The sequence below is a fragment of the Felis catus genome, chromosome B2 (genome assembly GCF_018350175.1).
Source record: "Felis catus isolate Fca126 chromosome B2, F.catus_Fca126_mat1.0, whole genome shotgun sequence".
In the NCBI taxonomy this organism is placed as follows: Eukaryota; Metazoa; Chordata; class Mammalia; order Carnivora; family Felidae; genus Felis; species Felis catus.
This window is the reverse complement of record NC_058372.1, coordinates 100,640,586-100,664,084: the sequence shown is the minus strand read 5'-3', so window position 1 is coordinate 100,664,084 and position 23,499 is coordinate 100,640,586. Positions and strand designations below refer to the sequence as shown.

General features: G+C 46.6%; 1 protein-coding gene across 5 annotated transcripts in view; it reads right to left on the bottom strand.

Annotated features, from left to right (window-relative positions):
• The window catches only part of CCN6 (cellular communication network factor 6), a 27,072-nt gene extending 3,573 nt beyond the window's left edge, over window positions 1–23,499 (bottom strand). Inside the window, exons 1-4 of one of the 5 annotated variants that reach the window (XM_045057924.1) lie at window positions 20,746–21,184; window positions 8,394–8,493; window positions 6,859–7,156; window positions 2,758–3,000 (exon numbers count right to left, since the gene is read on the bottom strand). In XM_045057924.1, coding sequence (XP_044913859.1) covers window positions 2,758–3,000; window positions 6,859–7,156; window positions 8,394–8,444 — 592 coding nt within the window. In that variant the 5' untranslated portion in view covers window positions 8,445–8,493; window positions 20,746–21,184. Of the gene's footprint in view, window positions 1–816; window positions 881–2,757; window positions 3,001–6,858; window positions 7,157–8,393; window positions 8,494–14,311; window positions 14,871–20,745; window positions 22,237–22,842 lie in introns of those variants that run through there. The other 4 variants (XM_045057925.1, XR_006598176.1, XM_003986469.6 and 1 more) reach the window with 4 other exon arrangements.

Below are 23,499 nucleotides of genomic sequence, written 5' to 3'. Positions count from 1 at the left end.
GTCAGAATGATGTCTTAATGTTAACTTTCATGGCATGCTAAAATCTAAAATACAAAAGTTATGTTTGAGAATAAACTATTAAGGCCAGTTATTTTTCCTCTCCTTGTTTTAATCTGGTCTTTTAGAAAATTCTCTACATTACATTGAACTAATCAAAATAACCATATACTAAGTCATAGTGAGTGTGTAATCTATTCTGTTCATTCAGCTTAATTGCTACATTCCCTATGGTATCAGGCCCATGGTATTCTTTCCATCGGCCAGCCATTTCAAATCACTTATAGAAAGAAATGGCAAAGGAAAAGATAGATCTATGGGCGGGTGGGTAATTTGCTGGACAGATGGAGCCCCTCCACTGATTGATGCTTAGCAGAAGGGAGGGGAAGGGGGGGTGAATAATGAGAATATAATGAGTGCATAATAATTCCTCCATCTTATAAATCCACTGGGAGCCTCTTGTTCTGCTCATGAATGAGTCAGGCCATTGGTTCATTTTAAACACTACATTTTAGTTGTCTCAAAGCATTTCCTTAAGGTTAATACGCATCCTAAAACGGATACTTGGAATAAGGTTGTGATTTGAGTCTGCAGTTGAATATAGCAAAATTCTGACTATGTTTCTTCAAAATGGAAATTTAAAACTCTGAAAAGATGCCCCCCCTCCCCGCAACTACCTTCTTGATAGGAAATATCAGTCACTTTGAAGTGTGTGCCGTCTTCGAATAAATGATACTTTACTGCTTTCAGTGTTATTAACGGTAGGATGTTGCAATTGCACAAGGAACTGAGGGAGAGGAAGCAGAAACATGAAGATACCTGGAAGGTAGACAACAGTTTAAAGACCTCAACGCAGGAAGCAGATTAAAAGCCTGGCACGCATCTGCAATAAATAAAGGTAGGTTAGATTATCACATTACCAATAACCCCCTTAAAAAGTTAAGCCAAGAGCTGCAGTTCAGGAAGTTAACATTAAGAAGCAAGAAGTCTAGAAGAGCTTTTAAAGTAAGAGTTTAGTATTTGGTGAGCAGTGAGAAAAGCATGGGGGCATTATGTCACTGCATATGCTTCATCGTGAGCGAGCAAAAGCTAGAATCCAACCGTAGGCCATCTGGAGTAAAGTATGCCCAAATACACCTTAACGTGTATATTGGTCACTGTTTGCTTTTAAAACCCAAACTTCTCTTTGGGCCCCTAACCACAGTTTCACAGGTAAGCAGAGGAGAGACGTTAGACTGAACATACACTAACATATCTAGACCTGTGGTCTCAATTACCAGAGAGCACAGTGACAGAATTTCTCACATTTTGTAGCAAAGCACGAGCCACTGAGACTGACCATGTAAGACCCCCTCCAGCCAGGTTCCAATGATCCTCTGCAACTACTCTCCTTCCGCAAATGAGACCGACTGAACTTGATCCAAAAGGATGCTCTAGTGGAAACTTGCTGCCCTAGGGCATTTTCTCACCGGCGAGGTTCATGCGTGAGGCCCAAGAACTTAGACGGAGCCCCTCAGATCCAGTTCAGAAAATCAGCTGTTCCCGGACATTTTGCAAAAAAGAACAGCTTGGCTTACAATTTTAGAGGTTTTAGAGCATTAGTGGCGTCGTGCTGTTAGCTAAATAACCCAGTGTGGTAAATGCAAATTCACTACAACCTGTTCAATTATTTTCAAATTAATTGGCATGATGGAAGTCTCTGAGAATGTTCCTTTCACAGAGTTAGTTTTTTAAATATCTAAAATTCATTGGTTGATTATAGTTGCTTTTGTTAAATATCCACATAATGTAACTGAACTTAGAAGTTTTTAGCATATATAAATATTCCTCCTGTATTTCCACGGCACCTTTCATTTACTAAGCTCCAAATTTCAGTAAAAAGGCATTCTTGATTTCTGGGTAAAAACACAGAGCTGTGAATAACAACCAGGCATGAATACTGACCCTTTTGAGTCCTTCCTCATCTGTGCTTCATTTGTGGGTGTTTTTGAAACTCCTGTCCCCAAAATGCCCTGGCATTTAAACAAGATGTTAACTTAAAGCAGACCAGTATATAGTATTTATGAATATACGGACACTAACTGTAAATGGCCAAGTGCTCACGATGAGTGAGAAAGAGTCTCATTACGGGTTCTGACTACATATATAGCTGGGGACCCTACTTTAAAATACCTGTATGTGTGTTTATTTAGAGAGAGGTTGGTAACTGTAGAGCTGCATTTTCAGACCGAATGAAAGAATAATCGTATGTCAGCAGTTTCCTATGTTTAGAAACAATATTTACAAATTCAAAACATATTCTCAAATGTTTTTAATAAGCAGGCTTCCATTTCTGCTTTTGTCATACACAGGAGTTGCCTTTGAAAATTTTTGGAACTGGATGGGTCACACGTCCTGCCCATAATATAACAATACAAGTAAAAGTTTCTCAGGGTGCATGTGAACAATATTTGGTCAGTTTTCCTTAGAAGAGGTTGAGTGGAATGAGCCAGGGGCATAGAAGAGTTTTTCTGACCTGAGCAGAGCTTTTAAAAACTGGAATATTTTACTGGAAAAATCTAAAACATTATAAAGTTTCCTTTAGGGATACTTAGAAAACTACCTATCTGAGGCAGAGACTGAGTAAGATAGCACACCCAACCTAACTCTCAGACTGACCACTAAGCCATAAGTACTTACTGAGTACCTGTGGTACATAAAAGAAACATGAAAGAAGATCACAGGAAGCCATACATGAGAACTAAATATGCCTTTAAGCACCTGGCATTGTTTTGTAGCTTGTTGAAAGCTGTTGTTGGAACGGTCCCAGGCCACAGTTTGATTGATCAGACTTCTTTCTACCTTTAGCCCCAGAGCAGTGACCGTCAGCCGGCTTTGGTATGAACAGAGGTGTGCATCCAATGGCCCCACTCACACAGAGACAGCTGAACAGGGGATTGGGTTGAAAGACTTGGCCGTTATGATAATGTACCCTGTTGAACTCACATCCCACAGCTATAAGATCTGAAAAGAGAGAAGAGCAGCATCACCAAAGAAGCCATAACTGATAATCCAGACCTCCCATTATGAATCACAGGGGTAATAGCTATCTCCTATATGAAGTAGTGTTCTCAGCTTCTTAGGCCCCATCTGGGTCTTTCTCAGAACATGTGTAAAAGGTGGAAATGAGACATTTCCATTATATTGTAGGCGATCTGCTCCAGTCAGTCACTTTCAGAATCTTGGTCAGAATCTGACCAAGTACAGGCCCTATCCAGGATCAGTAGGAGTATCGCACTGAGATACTGACTGTAAGTCTGAGAGATGGATTGGTGGCTGGTAAGACTGAGGTTTCCCAGATGTCCAACAATAGGCAAGGATGTGTTTGTAGGAAATGAGGATACGTGAATGGCTGAAGAAATCATAATTTGTTTAACTACAGTACTGCACAGCAACTAATTTTGTTGTTGTTAAGAGAATTGGAGGAAACTTTCACTCCTCTGAGAGGTATTCTTGACCTGGATCAACGGTTCTCAAAAGTGTGACCCCTCGCGCCTCTTGGCGGTACCTGAGGCCCTTTCAGAGAATCCGCAAGGTCAAAACCCTTTCAGAACACTGAGATGTGCCTGACTTTTTTCACCGTGTTGGTATTTGCACTGAGGGTGTAAGAGCAATGGCGGCTGACACTGCTGCTGGAGCCTTAGCGTGAATCAAACCGTACGGGCTAGTACTGTGTTTTTCCCTGCCAATGCACTTGTACATAAATGTGCTTTCGAAAAAAAAAAGAAAATCTAGTTTTACTCAATAATGTCCTAATAACAGTAGAAATTATCAATTTTACTAAATCTTAATCACCAAATATATGTCACTTTAATATCCTGTGTGACAGAGTAGGAAGTGTTACAGAGAGCATTTCTGTAGATATTGTATCGTCTTGAGAAGCACCTATTCTATTGTTTGAGTTTGGGGCTGAACGAAACCACTTTTTTAGTGAGGATTTCACCTAAAGAGATGACTGACAGATAAACCATGATTACTCAGGTATTTGGCAGACATTTTCTTGAAAATCAACGGTGAGCGTCTCACTTTAAGGGAAACACTTTTCTGGCCAATGACAGAATTCAGGCTTTCAAGCAACAATTAGAAGTTTGGAAAATCTATATCCACCACCAAGATCTCTATAGCTACCCAATATGCAGACTTTTATGATTAGATTGGTATTGGTTAATGTGTTTTAATCTTGTATAAAGTGTATCAATATTTGGAACATCTACATCACCTTTTCCCAAACTAGTATTTTCCAAATAACCAATGCATGGTGTTACAAAATTATACACGAGTAAAAGACCCATTCCAACTAGGTCTTGGATAGACTAATGCATTTTGATGTCACAGACTCTGCCAAGTTCATTGATAGGGTTTCAGATTCCATGATGCAGCTAATTTTCAAGAAAGTACCACTTCTAGGGGCACCTAGGCGGCTCAGTCGGTTGAGCAACCGACTTCGGTTCAGGTCACGGTCTCACGGTTTGTGAGTTCGAGCCCCGCGTCGGGCTCTGTGCTGACAGCTCAGAGCCTGGATCCTGCTTCGGATTCTGTGTCTCCCTATCTCTCTCTCTCTTTCTCTCTCTCTCTCTCTCTACCCCTCCCCTGCTCATGCTCTGTCTCTCTCTGTCTCAGAAATAAACATTAAAAAAAAATTTTTTTAATAAAAAAAAAGTACCACTTCTCAAGTTTTAATATCAAAAAGAATATTCACAATTATCTGAAAATCCTGTTAAAGTATTCCTGTCTTTTCCAATGACCTACCTAAGACTGGATTTCCTTCATATATTTCAACAAAAATAACATATAGCAATAGATTGAAAACAGAAGCAGATGGGGAAATCTAGCTGTCTTCTGTTCAGCTGGACATTAGAGAGGTACACAAATGTAAAACAGCTCCATTCTTCTCACTAATTTTTTCTTTGGGAAATAAAATATTTTCATAAATATATTATTCCTACCAAGTTGCAATGGGGTTTCTGTTTTTAAATGGATCAGTAATATTTTTAAGTTTCTAATCCATCTAAATACCAATAGAGATAACTCACATAAACAAAAGCTCTTTGGATATTCATTCATTTCTGAGACTAAAGGGGTCCTCAGAGCAAAGTTTAAAAATCATTGTTCTGTATCATGGATCAGCAAATGTCCTGTAAATATCTTAGCATTTATAGACCATTGGTTTTTGTCACAACTACTGGGCTCCGCTATCATAAAGCAGCCACAGACTACGGAACTGAATAGTGTGGCTGTGTTCCAATAAAATGTGACTTACAAAAACAGGCTCTGGGCCAGATTTGGCCCCTGGGCCATAGTTTGTGACCCATTTCAGGTCATCTCCACCCCCACCCTCATGGCTATGCTCTGTTAAAATACTCATCACATTCTATGTGAAATCACTTGTGGAAAGCTCTGTCTGACACAGTAAGGTTTGACTCTGTGAGGGCAGGGCCTCTATCTTTTCTTGTTTTCTTTGGGCACAGTGCCTGGCTCATTAGTGGTGGTTCACTAAGTGCTTTTTAGGGTAATGAAATAATTTGCCCAGCACCATTTGGGAGAAAGGAGGATCCTGATGCCAGAGTCTGATAGGTCTGTTGAATTTCCACAAATAATAGCTAACATGTCTAAGAGTCTACTGCCTGCCAGATATTCTGCTAGGTGCTTTGGGTTTTGTGTCATTATTTCATGTGTTCCTCCTAGCACTTCTGTAAGAGGAAGTATATATGACATAACTGAGGCACAGAGAGGTTAAGCAACGTGACCTCAAGGTCGCTCAGCATATAAAGTCCAGAATTCGAACCCAGTGCCTGCATTCTTAACCAATATAGTTTAGTGCTGACAGGGGCATCAGACCATCAAACTTGAATGGCTCTACACACTCAGTCATACTCCAAAGATGTGTTTGTATTCCAGGCTCACAACAAAACCCGATAGTAATTTGCCTGCCCACACGGTCTTTTCTGTAGACTGACTAAAATGTGAAGCTAACGTGGGTATCTCTCTTCCCTTAGAAATCTTAGGGTTTTTTGTGTTTTTTTTTAATTGTTTAATGTTTATTCATTTTTGAGAGACAGAGCATGAGTGGGAGAAGGGCAGAGAGAAAGAGAGACACAGAATCCAAAGCAGGCTCCATGTTCTGAGCTGTCAACACAGAGACTGATGTGGGGCTCAAACCCACGGACCATGAGATCATGACCTGAGCTGAAGTCAGATGCTTAACCAACCGAGCCCCCCAGGTGCCCTAGAAATCTTAGTTTTTAATCCTCGCTAAATCAGGATCCTGAGTTATTGTCAAGGTGTAGGTTTAGATGGTCTCCATCAGTCTCCAGAGTTAAAATCCATAAATCTGAGGGTCAGGTTGTGATTTGGGGTCCCGCTACCTTCCTTTTTACAAATCTGCTTCCATTTAAAAGTACAGTAACTTGATGATCATTTGGAAAGGCTAAGATTAAAGCAGGATATACATCCTTACATTTCAAGCAAGATTATTTTTAAGTTGCGGAAAAGGGTGAATTCAGACCGAGCTTTTGACCACAGTGACAAAAGCTGTCATTTCGTGGCACTTTAAGAAGTTAGGCTCTATTTACCTAATTTCCCCAATTTTTATCACTAAAGGCAATTACCTGAGAATCACTACACGATCACGTCAGTGCAATTAACAAGAACAGGTTTCTGAACACATGGTGTCCAATATGACAAAGCCAGTCCCACTGGTGTGTGAAAACCAAACCCACCTCAAACTTAGCCAAACTAAGCTGATTATTCCAATCAACAATTACAGGGAGGGGGGAATGCTGGGCTCCACCTCTCCCGGCAGGTCCCGAAGAAGACACTTACGCGCACACACTCCAGTCTCGTACCTAGGCGCGTCTGCCGAGTAGTCACAGTACAGCCCTTTGTGCGGGTCGCAGAGGTCGGCCTCGTTGCACATGTCCCCTGCTTGTCTGGCACAGACTTTACAGCATCCGCAGCCGTCCCTCAGCAGGCTCACTCCAGGAGGGCAGCTGGGCTTCTGGCGAGGGCATTGACAGGGCCAGTGACAGAACTGTTTACGCTGGTGCACCTCCGACGTTTCTCCAGGCCTCCCTTCAGGCGGCGTGTCTGACGGCCCGCCGCCCTGCGCCCTGCAGCAGAACTTCATTGGATGACACAGGTGCCGTTAGAAAGCATGCCTCAAACTCATTTCAGAGATTTCTAGAAACCGAAGGCTTCCCCTGAATTGGGAGATTGCAGCGGGGAGCGTCGCCATATCCATCGGGAACTGTCACCATCCCTCTTTCCGTAAACCTTTCTTCACTCGGCTGCCCACACATCACTCGTTCTTCTTCCTCCTCCCTCCTCGCTGCTCCTTCTCACTCTCGAAGTCTCTAATTGGAGCCCCCTGCGGCGAACACCTCTGAAGGCTCCTCCCTCTTTCTATCGCCTGTCTCCCACCAGCCCTGTCTTGGGAACTCAGATGCGAACTGCCGGGTCTCCACTTGGATATCTGACAGGCACAGCGAGCTCAGTGTGACCAGAACAAACTCCCAGTTTCCCTTCCAAGATACCCTTCCGTGCACATCCCTGCTGAACACAGGCCAATTTCACTTTTCCAGAATACCTTGGGGTCGGGTCATTCTTGACTCTTCTCTCCCATTTTCTATCCAATCCTACCAGTAAATGCTGTTGGTTATGCCTTTAAAATGTACCCAACTCTAATCAGAAATGATTACATAGCACACACCCCCCCCATCACCAAGCTACCATTATTTCTCACTTTAGATGATTGTAAAGGTCTCCTAAAGGATCTCCTTGCTTCCCCCTTCGTCTTCCAGATTCTTCGCTCAGCACAATGGTTAAAATGAAATAAGCTACAGTGCCTTAGCTAACAGTTACCGCATTATACATATACTTAAAATTTGCTAAGAGAGTAGAGCCTATGTTAAATGTTCTTACCGCACACATACACAAACAATAATAGAAGGGACAGGAGAAATCTCTGGGAGGTGATGGATATGTTTAGGGCTTTGGTAGTGGTTTTGGTTTAATGAGTATATACTCATCCTGGAGCTCATCAAATGGTATACCTTAAATATGTGTATCTTTTTACAATCATACTTTAATTCATGTCACTCCTTGCTCATAAGAGGTGGCTTCCTCACGGCTTCACATTTCGGTGTAAAAGCCAAATGACCCTCGAAGGCCCTGCAACCTCAGGTCCACCTGGCCTCCCCATTCTTTGAATACTCCAAGCATGTTCCTCCCACAGGTATCTTCGTGGCTCACTCTTTGAGTTGCTTAGGTCTGTGCTCAAATTTATCAGTGAGGCCCTTCTTGTCCACGCTTTGTAAAACAGACCCTGCCCCAGCCTTTTAGCCCACAGACCTTCTTACCACCTGTCTTATTCCTGTATATTCTACTTGTTTATCTTCTGAGTCACGCATCAAGAATGTGAGCTTCTTGAAAGGGCAAGATTTTTTGCAGTCTTATTCCCTGTAATAAAATGTAGGGAATGAAAGAACATGGTACCTCCTCTGTGCCAAGCGCCTTACCTAATATCATTTAGCCTTCATTAGAAGAGTATGGAGCAGTTGTTAGCCACGTGTGGTAGGCATAATAAGTGTTCCTTCAAAGATGCCTGTGTTCTAATCCCCAGAACCTGTTAAGATACTACCTTACACAGCAAAGGGGATTTCGCAGATGCAGGTAAAGGTCTTGAGATGAGAGTATCCTGGATTAACCAGGTGGGCCCAATGTAACCACAAGTATCCTTCAATGGGAAAGAGGCAGGAATGTCAGAGAAGATGGGATGGAAGCAGAGGCAGGCGTGATGTCACAGCTGAAAGGCGGTCATGAGCCACGAGTGCGGGAGCCTTTAAAAGCTGCAGAAAGGGGGGGGGGGGGGTGCCCGGGTGGGTGGAGTCGACATTCAGTTCAGGTCATGATCTCACGGCTCCTGAGCTCAAGCCTTTGCGACGGGCTCTGTGCTGACAGCTCAGAGCCTGGAGCTTGCTTCAGACCCTCTGTCTTCCTCTTTCTGCCCCTCTCCGCCCGCTTGCTCGCTCTCGCTCTCTCTCTCTCTCTCTCTCTCTCTCTCTCAAAAATAAATAAAAACATTAAAAAGGAAAAAGAAGCTGCAGAAAGCAGGGGTACCTGGGTGGCTCAGTTGGTTAAGTGTCTGACTTCAGGTCATGACCTCAAAAGCTCGTGGATTTGAGCCCTGTAAGGGACTCTGTACTGATGGCTCGGGGCCTGCTTGGGATTCTGTCTCTGTCTCCTGCCCTCTCTCTTTCTCTCAAAATAAGTAATTAAACTTTTTTAAAAAGCTGCCAAGGGCAAAGAACAGACTCTCCTAGACCCTCCAGAAGGAAGAGCCCTGCCGACCCTTGATTTTAGTCCTCTAATACCCATTTTCACGCTACAGATGTCCAGAAGTGTAAAATAATAAATTTGTGTTGTTTTAAGCCACTAAATCGGTGGTAACGGGTTACAGGAGCAGGAGGAAACCATACACCCCACATTATAATTAATTTTTTTTTTAACGTTTATTTTTATTTTTGAGACAGAGACAGAGCATGAACAGGGGAGGGGCAGAGAGAGAGGGAGACACAGAATCTGAAACAGGGTCCAGGCTCTGAGCTGTCAGCAGAGAGCCCGACGCGGGGCTTGAACTCACGGACCGTGAGATCATGACCTGAGCTGAAGTCGGACGCTTAACCGACCAAGCCACCCAGGCGCCCCTTTACACCCCATATTATAAATGAGGCCACTGAAGCTCAGATTGTTTAACCTGCCCTAAGTCCTACATCAAGCAGTAGAAGAGGGATTTAAACTAGACAGGCAGATTTCAGAGCCCAAGCTCTCAACCCTGACCTTCGCTCCTTCCCTCGTCCGGGTCCCGCCACAAGCCAGCTTTGATACTAAACAAAACCCCTAATCTTCATCTGTCTCTCCTCTCCAGCCAAGGCTTCTCCCCCTAAGCTTACAACTCATTAATTTCCCCTGGGTATATCCACTTTGCTGTCCCACGAGGATCTCACTTTCTCCTTCCCCACAACAGACTGCTCCTCACCTAGTTCCCTTTTTAGCGAATGGTGGGGCCAACCACTGAGCTCCCCAAGCCAGGAAGCTGAAAATGGACCTCACCTGCTCCTCTCCTTCATCCCTCACACCCGAAAGTGACTGACTTGGGAAAGTCCAAGCTCCTAAGCACAGCATTCAGGGCCCTCCTCAATCCCCCGCATTCCTAGCATCCGTTAGGTTCTGGCAAGTTCAAGTGTCGGCCGTTCCCTGAATAGCTGATGCTGTTCCATCCGGCTCTAACCTTCTTCACTGGCCCTCACTCTTCATCCAGCTCTGTTTAGCTATGGCCTTTTCCAGAAAACTTCTTACGATCTCTCCCCACCCCCCACTCCCCTCTCTTTTACATGCCCTTGAATTGAAACCATTTGTGTAAGTGTCTTTTCCACACGCTTAAAGCTACCCACCCTCAGGGACTTTGTGGTTCATTGTAATTAATACTGGCACCTAGCACAGTGCCTGGCAAGTAATTTCTATAATTAACCCTCAATTTATTTGATAGCCTGAAGGCACTTGCACTGATCCAGAAATCTAAACCTCTTTCCAAGCCAAAACCTCCTACATTTAAGAGTATGAGTTTGAAATTCCACCCTTACAACCTCAGCCCTTTTGCTTATCACTGGTAACACGAATTCCCCAGAGCAACCCTCTCAGCTACAATTCAAGCTGAAGAGACCACGTGAGGATAGATTTTGAGGAGAAACTCTGCTGGGATTCTGGAGGAGGTGGTGGCGGGGACTGGAAATACAAAAGTGGAGAAGGGAGTAGAAACGGCGTCTTCTTCTCAATTCTGCCTTGGTTCAGCCATGGTTGCCGGGGCCTTCCTGCCAGATTCACTGGCCTCCCCACTGGGCTCATGTTCATGGAATCTCTGTTTTCCTCTTGCCCCCTCTCTAAGGTGTTTGACTTTTTTTTTTTTCTTTATGCTTCATTTATTTTGGAGAGAGAGAGCATGAGGGCAGTCAGTGTAGAGCCAGATGTGAAGCTCGATCCCACGAACTGGGAGATCGTGACCTGAGCCGAAATCGAAAGTGGGAAGGATGCTTAACCAACTGAACCACCCAGGTGCCCCCTGTTTGACTCTTAATCCTCTCCTCTCCCCTGGCTTTCATGACGCCAGACCCTCCCAGGTCTACCCCTACCTCTCAATCTACTTTCTCACTCTCCTCTGCAGACTCCTATGACCCCAAATCTGACTTACACTTAGACTAACTGGTGTTCTGTGACCTTGCTGTCTTTTCTCACTCTGCACAGTCTCTTGGCAATCTCCTCTACCCCCTTGCCTTCCATTTCCACCCTGTGCAAGCGTCGAAACTAAATTTCCATCCAGGAGTTCTCCACCAAGCTCTATAGCCATACAGCTGACTACCTACGAGACAGTGCCGCTAGAATCTTCCATGGGAAAAATTCATTCCCCAAACTCATCGTCACTGCCCTCCCCCCCCCCCCCACCCCTTCTGGATAGCTTCTCCAACATTTGGAGTCAGGATGCCGGGAATCCTCCTGGTCGTCGTCTCCCACACTTCCCATAGCCGTTCAGTGCCTAATGCGAATTGTCCTCCTATTCCTACAAGTAGCCACTCTACCCCCTTCTGCGTGGCTACTGAGTACTATTGCAATAACTTCCTAACTGGTCTTCCTCCCTCAATAATGACTCCTCAAATGAATCTGCCATATTTCTGCTGGAGGGATCTGTTTAGAAAGCCTGTCTGATTCTACTACCCCTCCTTGTACAGGGCACCAGTGGTTCCCTGCTGCTACAGCATAGAGTGCAAAATTCTGAGCATGCTATCTGAAGCCTGTGCGGGTTCATGCCTTCCTCTCCAGCCTTCGCTTTCAACACACTCTCCTCCTCCACCTTACTGCTTACGAGCCTCACCAGGTCCCTTTCCTCCTCCATGCGTTTCCTCATGTTGCTTCCTTTCAAGGAAATGCCTACTCTCCAAACTGCCCACCTGGGGACACCTGCTTCTCTTTCCCGTCTTGAAGCATTTCTATACAATCTCTGAGGCCACAAGGTAACTGTTGAAAACCAAGGATAAAGAGAAAATCTTGAAAGTGTACTCGGAAAAGAGAAGCATTACATTACATACAAGAGAATAACAACAAGAGAGAGATCTGACTTCCCATCAAAAGGAGACCGAGATACTCTTCAGTAGGTGCCTTGGATAAACTGTGATCCGGACAATGGATTACTCAGTACGAAAAAGAAATGAGCGATCAACCCATGAAAAGACACCCATATTATTAAGTTGAAAGAAGCCAATCTGAAAAGTCTACTTTATGATTCCAACTATAGGATATTCTGGAAAAGGGCAAAACTACGGAGACCCTAAAAAGATCACTAGCTGCGAGGGATTGGGGGACGGGGTGGAGCACAGAGGATTTTTAAGGCAGCAAAAATACTCCATGATCCTGTGATGCCGGATACATGTCATCGTACATTTGTCCAAACTCCTGGGATGGGCACTACCAAACGTGAACCCCAAGGTAAACTACGGGCTTTAGGTAATACTGATCTATCAATGTAGGTTCATCAGTTGTAACAAAGGTACCATTCTAGTGGAGGATGTTAATAAGCGGGGAGGCCGTGCAAGTGGTAGACAGGAAATCTCTTTACCTTCCTCTCAAATTTGCTGTGACCTTAAAGCTTCTCTGGGAAGAAAAAAAAATAAGCCTTTAAAAAAAAAAAAAAAAGGAAGGTGGGGGGAGGTGGAGAATAAGACCCAATGCTGAAAGGAAAAACAAAAAGAAACAACTGTCAACCTGGTGTTCTATCGCCAGTGAAACCATCTTTCAAGACTCGGTGCGACCGAGAAGAAATGGAACAGAACTCTTTTGGGACACCAAAATAGGCTCTTCTGTTGCACCAGAAACAAAGGGTTTTTACACCAGCGCTGAGATTTGGTACAGCTCTGTGATCTCAGGTGACTATCATTTACTTGATCTTTAAGCCTCAATCCTCCTCTGTAAAATGGGATTCATAATAATAATAATCCACGTCGTGAGGTTATTTTGAGGATTAAAGATACTGACTAAAGTACCTAGCACGGTGCTCGGCACGTAGCAGACACTCAACAAGGAGTAGGTATTATTCCTCAAAAGTTCATAATGACAAAATTAAGCAAAATAATACTTTCTGGTTGCCGTGTCTTAACCTCTTTGTGTTTGTTTTTGTTTTTTATCTTGGACACCTCTCTGTCTGTCGGGATAGGTGCTGTTCAATCCACAACAACAACAATGGGCCTTTTCTCAAGAAGGGTGGAGCGGGAGACAGCTCCGTCTCCCCTCCCCTGGAGAAAATGTGCCCCTCCACATAGCAGTGGAGACAAACCACACCAGTGGCCTTCTTGTTAGGATTCTTCTACAGTCTGAAATCTCTCCATATCCTATATAACAAATTTCAATCTCCTGCTTCCTAAAACACAATTGAGCGCCCTACTCGGCTACTAACTCCCAGACACGTCCATGTTTCCCCAACCACTGGAAGGTTTCGAAAGCTCTGTCCTCTGTGCAAGCAGTAACCTCCTCCATGTAAATAAATCCACATACACAAGTCACCCTGTTTTCATCTTCTTATTAAATCCCAAGGCAACGACTTGCTCCTCTCAAATTAAATTTCCCTTTGGTCTGTTGCTTGAAACTATTCCCAAGTCTTCACGGACCGCTTCCTTTTCATGAAAAGGGAGAAACGCATGACTTGAGAAGAGACAAAGTAACAGAACGTTTTAAAAATATAAATGTTTAGCCCAAGTGCTCCTTTCAAACAAGGACAGGCTTAGCTGAAGGAAGTCGTCAGAATCATTTTTTCCAGTGGCTCTCTGCACCTTTCGCACACAGCCACGGAAAGTTGAGCCCCAGCCTGGAGCCCAGATGAAGGGGCTCCTTCACCCCGGCGGCCGCCTCCGGACCACGCGGTGTGTGTCGTACCCCCCCCCCCCCCCCCGCTAAAAAATATACACTATTCAAGTCTGGGAGCTGTTCAAACATCTCGAAAGTGGATTCGGTGCCGTTACCTGAAAGGAAGAAATGTTTTCCACTTCTTTCCCGAAGCTTCTAAACTAAACACAACTTTTATTTGGAGACGAAAATGGCTCCCCGTTTGGCATGAAGTATTCCCACAAGGTATTTACCCCCCCCCCACTCTGCCCCCCATCTTCTTCCTTTTTAACTTCTGACCTGGAGAAATCTGAAACTCCTGAGGGGAAGCGGTGAGGAGGGGGGAGCTTACCTGTGCCAGAGCAGCGCCCAGGAGTGTGGAAAGCAGGAGTTCCCGCATGTTCCCCAGGAACCAGAAGCAAGGAGATAGGAGGCGGCTGGGGCCCCACACAAAGCTGCCCTCTGTCTCCTCAGCGGGACACCGACCTCCTGCTCACACTCTCAGCTGGGCTTTAGCTCTCACGGAGCTACTTTAATATCCTGTTTTCTTTCGCAGACTCTCCTCCTATTTACTTTCTCGAGGGAGGGTGGGCGTGGAGTGTCAGGAGGGTGTGAGCGCTCGGGAGGGTGTGAGCGCTCTCCTCCGGGACTAAGAAGGGTAGGTCGGGTGGTAACTTTCTTTGAGTAGCTGTTCCACCAGTTCCCAGAGATCAGAGTCTCCCCTTGGGCTAAATGGTACAGCTGGACACATTCGCCTTCCTCACCCTCAGCCTCTCCATCCTAGGCTTGCCCTGCCCCAGGCCCTTTCTCTCCCAGGCCCTGGAGCATAGAGCGCTGGCCTGGTCTCTGCTCCCCCAGCCCCAACCGCAGCCTGTTCTGGAGTTCTCCCTTCACAACGAAAACGGGGTGCCAAAGGCCTTCCCTGAACACCCCCCCCCCACCCCCAACGGCTCCTGATTTTCCCTCAGACGCCCCCACGGTGCCCTACACTTAACTTCATCCCGGCGCGTTCCTCACACCAGTTGGCTCAGGACTGGAAAAACTGGAGATGGAACATGGGTGGGCACCTAGAGTATCTGGCCTGAGAGAAGGCCCTCTCTGGGGCCACGGCCCCATGACAGATGAAGTCAAGTTAACCCCCATCTTTTTGGGCTAAGAGAAAACAATTACGCTGTTAGCAATCGCTGAACAAATTAAGATTGAAGAAAAAAATTTTATGACAGGTCTGTGCCCCTCCTCCTCCTAAATCTCACCTCTGTGGTGTGTGCGGCCACCAGCCCATCTCCTCCTGTGTTCAGTTGTGTGTGACCTTTGTTCATCCCACCTTCTCAGCCTTGGTCTTGGCTTATGCATCTTGATTTGACTCTGCATTGGGGCTTTGTCCTCTTGTGGACCCCATGTCTGGCCCACCATCCTGCCCCCATCCCAAGGCCTATCCCTGTTCTCTTTGACCCTTTACACATCCTATCTTTTCTGTTACCTGACCTCTGCTAGGTGTTCTGCTCACCTTTGTTTCGTTCAAGCAGTCACAGCTATACAAAGACTGTTGGGGTGGCTGAGTGGCTCAGTTGGTTGAACATCAGACTTCAGCTCAGGTCACGATCTCATGGTTCGTGGGTTCGAGCCCCTTGTCAGGCTCTGTGCTGACAGCTCAGAACCTGGAGCCCACTTCAGATTCTGTGTCTCCCTTTCTACTCCTCCCCCTCTCCCCCTCTCCCTCTCTCCCCCTCCCCAAAATCAAAAACATTAAGAAAAACAAAGACACAGTAAGTAAAGCCTAGTGCCAAGGGGCTGGGTAAAATCTGGGCCCTCTGCCAACAACAGGGAATCTGGGGGCTTCAGAGAGCCAGGAACTCCATAAGGTGCAAACAAACTCCACACAGATTACTAAGTAGTCAATTAAACCATAATTATAATCGCACCAAACAGCAAGGAATACCCAGTGTGGTTGTGATGTCAATTCCTTAGCTTTCCTCCCTAAGAAACAGGATTAAACCTGAGAAAGACCTAATGAAGGAAAATGTGTCTGTTTTGGTCCAGTCCAATCTATTTCTTCTATCTTTCTGGCTTAAGACTGTTTGATCTTTGAGTTCCCAGCCTCAGTGATTCATGTCCCAACTGGCCATCGGAATGGATTTTTTCTCCTCTCCTAGCTGGTCCATCCAAAGCAAAGGAGCCCCGGCTGAGGACCAGCCTACTGGTCAACTCCATCCCTCTTGCCCCAGCACCCACGGTTCCGAATGTGACACTGCCCCTATCTGTGCATGCTCCTCCCATTCGCTCTCTGTGAAATTCTGAAAGCAGCTGCCATCTTTCTGGAAATGTCTTCCCTCCCTCCGTAATCTCTCTGCACAGGGCAGGGGAAGGCATCCTACTCACTATCCTTTCGTCTTGGGAGGAAAGGAACATCTTGGCTGATAACTTTGAGCCCCCTCCCCCACTGAAGTGTACAGAATTGATTGGTTCGCGGTTACTCACTGTCACACGTTTACATGTCCCCAGCCGTGGGCATGCATCTAGTTAACTATTTCAAGCCTACTACCGGTGGACTAAGGGAATATGACATTCTTAGAGGTTGGGGCTGTCCTCTTCGACTTCCGACAACAAGAGCTACCGTGGGGTGCATCCTGTACTGAGCACTTTCCTTTATTATCTCATCTAACAAAATGCTCATCCGTCCAGGAGCCCGATGCACAAGCTTGGGATGTACATTCAAACGGACATGGCGCTGAGCAGAGCTAATATTTGCATCATGTTTTATGATTTACAAGGAAGTTTCACATTATTATCTTTATTAATTTCACAGCTCAGTGAGGTAGGCAAAAGCAGTATTAACCTTCCTCATTTGACATAGTAAAAACTTGAAGTTAAGTGATTGTACTTGGTCAATAAAACACACTTAATCCCTGCCCTCTAGAGCTATATATAATCTACTGGGAGAGAAGTCGCCAAACACACACACAAAGTATCCATAACTAAAAACTGAGTAAAGGCTAAGAACAAAGAACAAGAGAGTCCAAGAAAGAATGACAGGGAGGAGCTAATTGAGACCAGGGAGCAGAGAGGACATCTCTGAGGAAACGGCACTTAGAAAGTTGAGAGCTGAAGCCGGCTGGAGCGCTGGGGAAGACTCCGGCTCCAGTGCTCTTTCCACCGGCAAAATGTTCATCTCTGATGGTGACGACCTGCATCTGCTAAGAGCACAGCCCACTTGCCCTTCCCACCAGATTCCCCAAATCCTGCTATCAGGAGCATCATCACAGCTGGAACATTCCCTTCCCCTGGGACGATCAGCCGCCCAGACAGGCAAAGGTCCAAACCCACACCTTCTTCCTTTCTCCCCTCCCGTGGCAGTTGTGGGAGGGAGACCCTGTTGGTTACAGGAACGCGCTGAAAGCGCGCTGCGAGGGAGGGTCCGCGTTCGCATGCGTGAAAGGAGACGGAATGTAACCGCTAACAGTGAGGGCTCAGGGGTCCCTTCATTGCGCTGGGGGCTGTGTCCGCACCGACTCGCCTGATGCTCAAGGCAACACCGCAGGATGGGTACATCTTTTGTTTGGCTTCTGAGGAGGCCACGAGCAAGGCCACATGGCCGCTCAGGCCATAGCAGTGACAGCCTCAAAGCCCAGAGGGACTCGGTGTTCAACGGTGCTTTCTGGAAGCAGACCCAGGGCTGGGGCTCTGCCATCAGCCAGCGTCCTGCAGACGTCTGTGCGCCTGCAAAGCCTCCAGTGCGCGCGCAGACCCGGAGCATCGGGGTGTGTGGGCGGGGAGCTCGGGAAGGGAAGACCAGCGGCCTGGCCTCTTTCCTGGGCACCAGCGAGGCCTCCTGGCTTGTTTCTCAGCCTCTGATGGTGTCTGCGCTGGTACTGGAGGCCGCAAAGAGCGCACCAATGATAGCTCGGAATAAATTTCTTTCCAGATGGCGAGGAGACGGGACGGGGGGGGGGGGGGGTTCAGAGCCTGCTTTAATTTTAATTCTAATTTTAATTAAAGTTTAATCAATTAATTTAATTTAATAAGTGTTTAATTTTAATTTGAAGAAAATGAAGAAAATGGACGTTTCCTACACTCCCCTACATGACTTGCAGAGTCCCGTCATGCTTGCTACAAACCCTCTAAGTCTCGCAAGATTGCTATGCTCCCTGACTGGGTTCTCTTCCCTGAAAATTCACAGGCCTCAGAACCAAAATGGAAGCTAGGGACCTCTGCACCACCGCCTCTGGTTCACTGCCCTCTCCCAGCAGGGCCTGCAACCCCATCGCTAATAATTCAGTAATTTTTCCAGCCAGATTGCTACCGCAGGCATAACAGTGCGGAAGGACATGCACATGGCAGGTGTTCAATGAACGTTTTTGGTCATTTAAAAGGACTCCTTTTAAGGGGCGCCTGGGTGGCTCAGTAGGTTGAGTGTCCGACTTCAGCTCAGGTCATGATCTCGAGGTCTGTGAGTTCGAGCCCCGCGTGGGGCTCTGCGCTGACAGCTCAGAGCCTGGAGCCTGCTTTGGATTCTGTGTTTCCCTCTCTCCCTGCCCCTCCCCCGGTTCATGCTCTGTCTCTGTGTCAAAAATAAATAAACATTAAAAGGACTCCTTTTAAAATCACACTCTTACTACCATAGCGAAGCACGACTATCATGTTGTATACATGTATTCACTGCATCTTTTTATACTCCTTTTCTATTACTAATTATTGCACTTCTGACCTTTTCCTACATGTCTTCATCTTTTTTTTTAATGCTCACTAATTTTTGAGAGGGCACAAGTTGGGGAGGGGCAGAGAGAGAGGGAGACAGAAGATCCGAAGCAGGCTCTGTGCTGACAGCAGCCAGCCCCACGTGGGGCTTGAACTCACAAACCGCGAGATCTTGCCCTGAGCTGAAACCAAGAGTCAAATGCTTAACCGACTGAGCCACCCAGGTGCCCCTCTTCTTTTTTTTTTTTTTTTTTTAAGTTCGTTTGTTTTGAAAGAGAAAGCAAAAGGGAGGCAGGGGCAGGGAGAGAAGGTGAAAGAGAATCCCAAGCAGTCTCTGAGCTGACAGCACAGAGCCCAATGTGGGGCTCGAACCCGCAAACCGTGAGATCATGACCTGAGCCCAAGTCGGAGGCTTAACTGACTGAGACACCCATGCGCCCCCTTTTATGTCTTCAGCTTAAACGTATCCCAATCTTTTTACAAAGCTCCAGCCTCAAGATTGCGCCGTGATTTTTGTGGCACAGCCTGAGAGAGCGGGTGTATTTTCAACGTTTATTTATTTTGGGGACAGAGAGAGACAGAGCATGAACGGGGGAGGGGCAGAGAGAGAGGGAGACACAGAATCGGAAACAGGCTCCAGGCTCTGAGCCATCAGCCCAGAGCCCGATGCGGGGCTCGAACTCACGGACCGCGAGATCGTGACCTGGCTGAAGTCGGACGCTTAACCGACTGCGCCACCCAGGCGCCCCAAGAGCAGGTGTATTTTCACTGCTTCCTCCACTAACCTGCGCGAGCCTGGTCTACCAACACCTGTGCATTCTGTTCTCTGCGTGGCTGCCCTATGCTAAGGCACTGTCAGCGGCCCCCTCCCGTCCAGCTTTTAGCGAGCCATATCCAAGAACAAGCAGCCCCTAACAACCACAAAACACCTGGCATCTGCGTGGGGGCTCACAGCAGCGTCTTTAGAAAAGAAGCAGGTGCCCTCGCCTCGTTCCCAGGGCATCAAAAAGTGACGCTGTGGCCTAAGGAAAACAAGACCAAATACCTCAGAGGGATCTAATTCTCTTTGTCACGTGGCCGTGTTAGTCCGGTTTGCGTGGGAAAGAGGGTTGAGTTAATTGGAGGCAGGCACCAAGGACGCCACATGAGAAGCAGGAGAGGAGAGAAGGCGAGGATGGGGTTCTTTCCCCTATTTCCAAATGTGGGTGGAGCTCATCTTTCAGAGAAGAGCAGCATGCACAACGTGGTATGGCATTCCCTGATCTTAAAAATGATTGCAGGTGGGAATCCTAATCCAATGAAAGGGCAGGCCCCTTGGCCAGGTGACAGGCAGGCTGGACTTAGAGCCAGAAGACCCCAGTTCACATCCAAGTTCTGCTACTTATTAGCTCACTGACCTTAGACAGCCTTCCCCCAACCCCTCCTCTTCTGGGCTTCTTAACCCCCCTGTTTCATCCTCAATACTGTGCCAGAGTTACCTCCTTAAAAACAAATTTGACCATGTGACTCTCCTACTCAAAACCTTTCTTTCAGGGCGCCCGGCTGGCTGAGTAGGTGGAGCATGGGACCCTTGATCTTGCGGTTGTGGGTTTGGGCCCCATGCTGGGTGTAGAGACTACTTAAAAAGAAAATCGGAAAGGAAGGGAAGAAAGGAAGGAAGAAGAGAAACCTTTCTTTCACTCCCCCTTGCATACAGGAGGAAATCCAGCTCCTGGGTAACACGGTAGGGGCCCTCTGTGTTGCAGCAAGCTCCCGTTGGGCCTGTCCCCTCCTCACCCCTGTGCTCTAGGGGCACAAAACTGCTGTGCTGTGAGCTTTCCCCTCCACGCCCCCAGCCTCTTGCCTTTTCTTATGCTGCCCTACCGGGAGAACCTGCCTACCGTCTGCTGGTCTGGTGAACCATTTGCATAAGTGACTTTCCCCTGAGAAGCCATCCCAATCAGCACCCCAAAGTTCCTCAAACCTTTTGTGCACCACCCCTGGGCCTGTACTGCAGTCATCTGTTTCCCTATAGGGATGTCAGATTTAGCTAATAAAAATGATGATAGGATGCCCGCTTAAAAATTTCAACTATATATGGGACATACTTACACAAAAAATGTTGTTCGTGGTTGACCAGAAGTTCAAATTTAACTGGGTGTATGCTTACACGGATTTTTCCCTACGAGGCTGTGTTACGTGAAAGTGAAGACTGATGAGACTCCTCGGCATAGCCCTGGTACCCCCAAAATGACTGGCAGATGCTTGCTAGCCATTATTCAAGTTTACACGATTGGCACTTGGAATTTCTAGCCTTAAAATTATTCACCTTGCAGGCAAACTAATAAGCCGCACGCTCGATTTTTTCTTTGCGTTTTTAAATTCGATCCCCTCTTGAAGGCTACGCGTTGGCCCACGCACCACCTAGATGGCAGTGTCTGACCTTCCAGGGCCAACCTGCAATGAGCACAGACGGACTCTAGATGGCGCAGTGGGCTAACGCAGCAGCCTCCCCGCGCGCGCTGCGGGCGCCGTGGAGGAAGAAGGCGCGGCTGTGCCGCAGAGCCCTGCATTATTGATTGTGACGCTGCCGCAGAGGTGGGAGGAGCCCGCCGCCATCTCGCCGAGGCTGCCGCATCGCCTACGTCCCTTCAGGAACGCTCTTCCCTCCCTGCAAAAAGTCCTGTGATGTGCGAGGAGCGAGCTCTCGATAGCACGCACGTTATTGTTCCCATTCATTGCAAGATGGACCCTTTCGTTAGTCAGAACCATTTTTATTTCGCATTGTCACTGTGAATGGCGGCACCAAAGAATAGAAGCTGTACTTTGGGAAAGCCACTGCCTCTGAAGTCAACATCTATTTTAAAATATTACCGAGTGTAATTAAAAGGCAATAAAATCGTGTGTGGGGGGGGGGGGTGGAGTGAGGGTGTTCATCACCCAATTATAAAACGTTCTTCTATAAATACATGAAAATACTGTCGATGTAAAACAATGCCATTATATTGACGGAACCACGGCTACATTTTCAGCCAGCATTTTAACCGGAAATCTGAACGTTCTAAGTGAAAATAGATGCTCTGAAACTAAACAGTGGGTGGGGCTTCCACGGGATCCATGGGTGGTGTCCCTTCCTCCTGACCAGTAGAGGGCGGTAATGTATTCGGACAAAAAGGGGGATCACACACCCAAATGGTACATATATACAGCAAACATTGTGTTCTAACAGGAATCTTTAAAATGTGCTTTCACTCACCAGTCCTTTTGTTTGGCCAGTGCCTGCATGGTCTTTGAATATGGATTTGCCGGTTAGAATGCTGTCTTGTCCCCTTGCTTGGCGAACCGCTCACATAATATATCCTCTATGTTGTAGCATTTGGGTTACCTTAGCAAAATGAGACTTTAAAGACCGTCCATAGCATCTTGATTCAAGAATCCTTCTAGATTCTTGAGAAGTATCAAATATAATTTAGCAACGCTTTTCAAAACACCTTTCCTTCATTGAGTTTTTCCAGAGCAGTGAGATTTTCATTGGTAACACATTCCACTTTCTTGGGTATTCTTGCATTGCTGGCTTTAACAATAGGCAGTCAAAATGTATAACTGTTGGAATACAATCAAATGGAACGGACAGGTTAGGAGAGATGCAAACACACACGGTGGACTAACAAACAGCCCTCTCCTGCCACAGTAGGCAACTAGCCTCCGTGGACTATGGGCATTAGCGTCTTAGCTCAGGCTGCTATAACAGAATACCAAGGCTGGGTGGCTAATAAGCAACAGAAATTTATTTCTCACAGTTGTGGAGGCTGGGAGCCCCCAGATCAGCATGGTAGCATGGTTGTGTTTCGGTGAGGACACCTTCCTGGTTCATAGAGTATAGCCTTCTCACTGAGCACCCCTATGGTGAGGGGAGAGCTCTCTGGGGTCTCTTGTATAAAGGAAGCAATCCTATTCATGAATAGGACCTAAATACTTCCCAAAGACCCACCTTCTATACCTCACATTGGGGGTTAGGATTTCAACATATGAATTTTGAGGGGGATGTAAATATCAGTTCCATTACAGTCGGTTTCTTGCACAAAGGAAATGGAGAGTTCGTTCGTCTCGGCAATCCGTTACGTGGAGGTCAGTGATGAGAGCTTCCGCTTGAACTCAGAAAAACCATAATCACTTTTCAAGAGACCGATAAAAAAAACATACACTCACCTATCACTTAGCCAAATCCACATGTAATGTAATTGAATCCATCGCCAAATCACACGAGATCTGTCCTAAGACCTGGCAGAACAAAGCCGAGCTCACTCTTAGCCTCAGCAAGGGTTGTCAGCTGATGAGGCTCCCCACAAAACACTTCCAAGCGTGAGTCGCATGTCAGCATTTCAGACTGTGGGAAGCAACTCTTCAGTTCTGGCCACTGGCTGCTAGAACACCATCCATGTCCTGTGCCAGCCACACAGACGCTGCCCTTCCCGGCCTCAGAAACTATGTCCAAACTCAGCCAGTACATTTCACCGCAGCAAGCAAGAATTTTGGTTCTGCAATGCAGATGTACAATAAATAGCATAGATTTTTAGCATCCTTTAAATCAGGTTGAATGTGGCTCCACGTCCCCCTTCCGCAGAGATGATGGGCAGCTGAATCATAATCATTATCCGGCACCTGCTCCATCCTGATCCTGTCCTGCAACACACAGGCCACATTGTTCCAGCCCCCGTGTTCCCAGATCTGCTATTTCTGCCGCACTCTCAGGGTCTGAGAATCATCGGCGACCTGGAAGGTCCTGCATCTGGGGTCCACTCCCTCTGGCTTGGGTCACCCCTAGGGATGTCCTGCCATCTCCACAGCACACAGCCAAGGACTAGA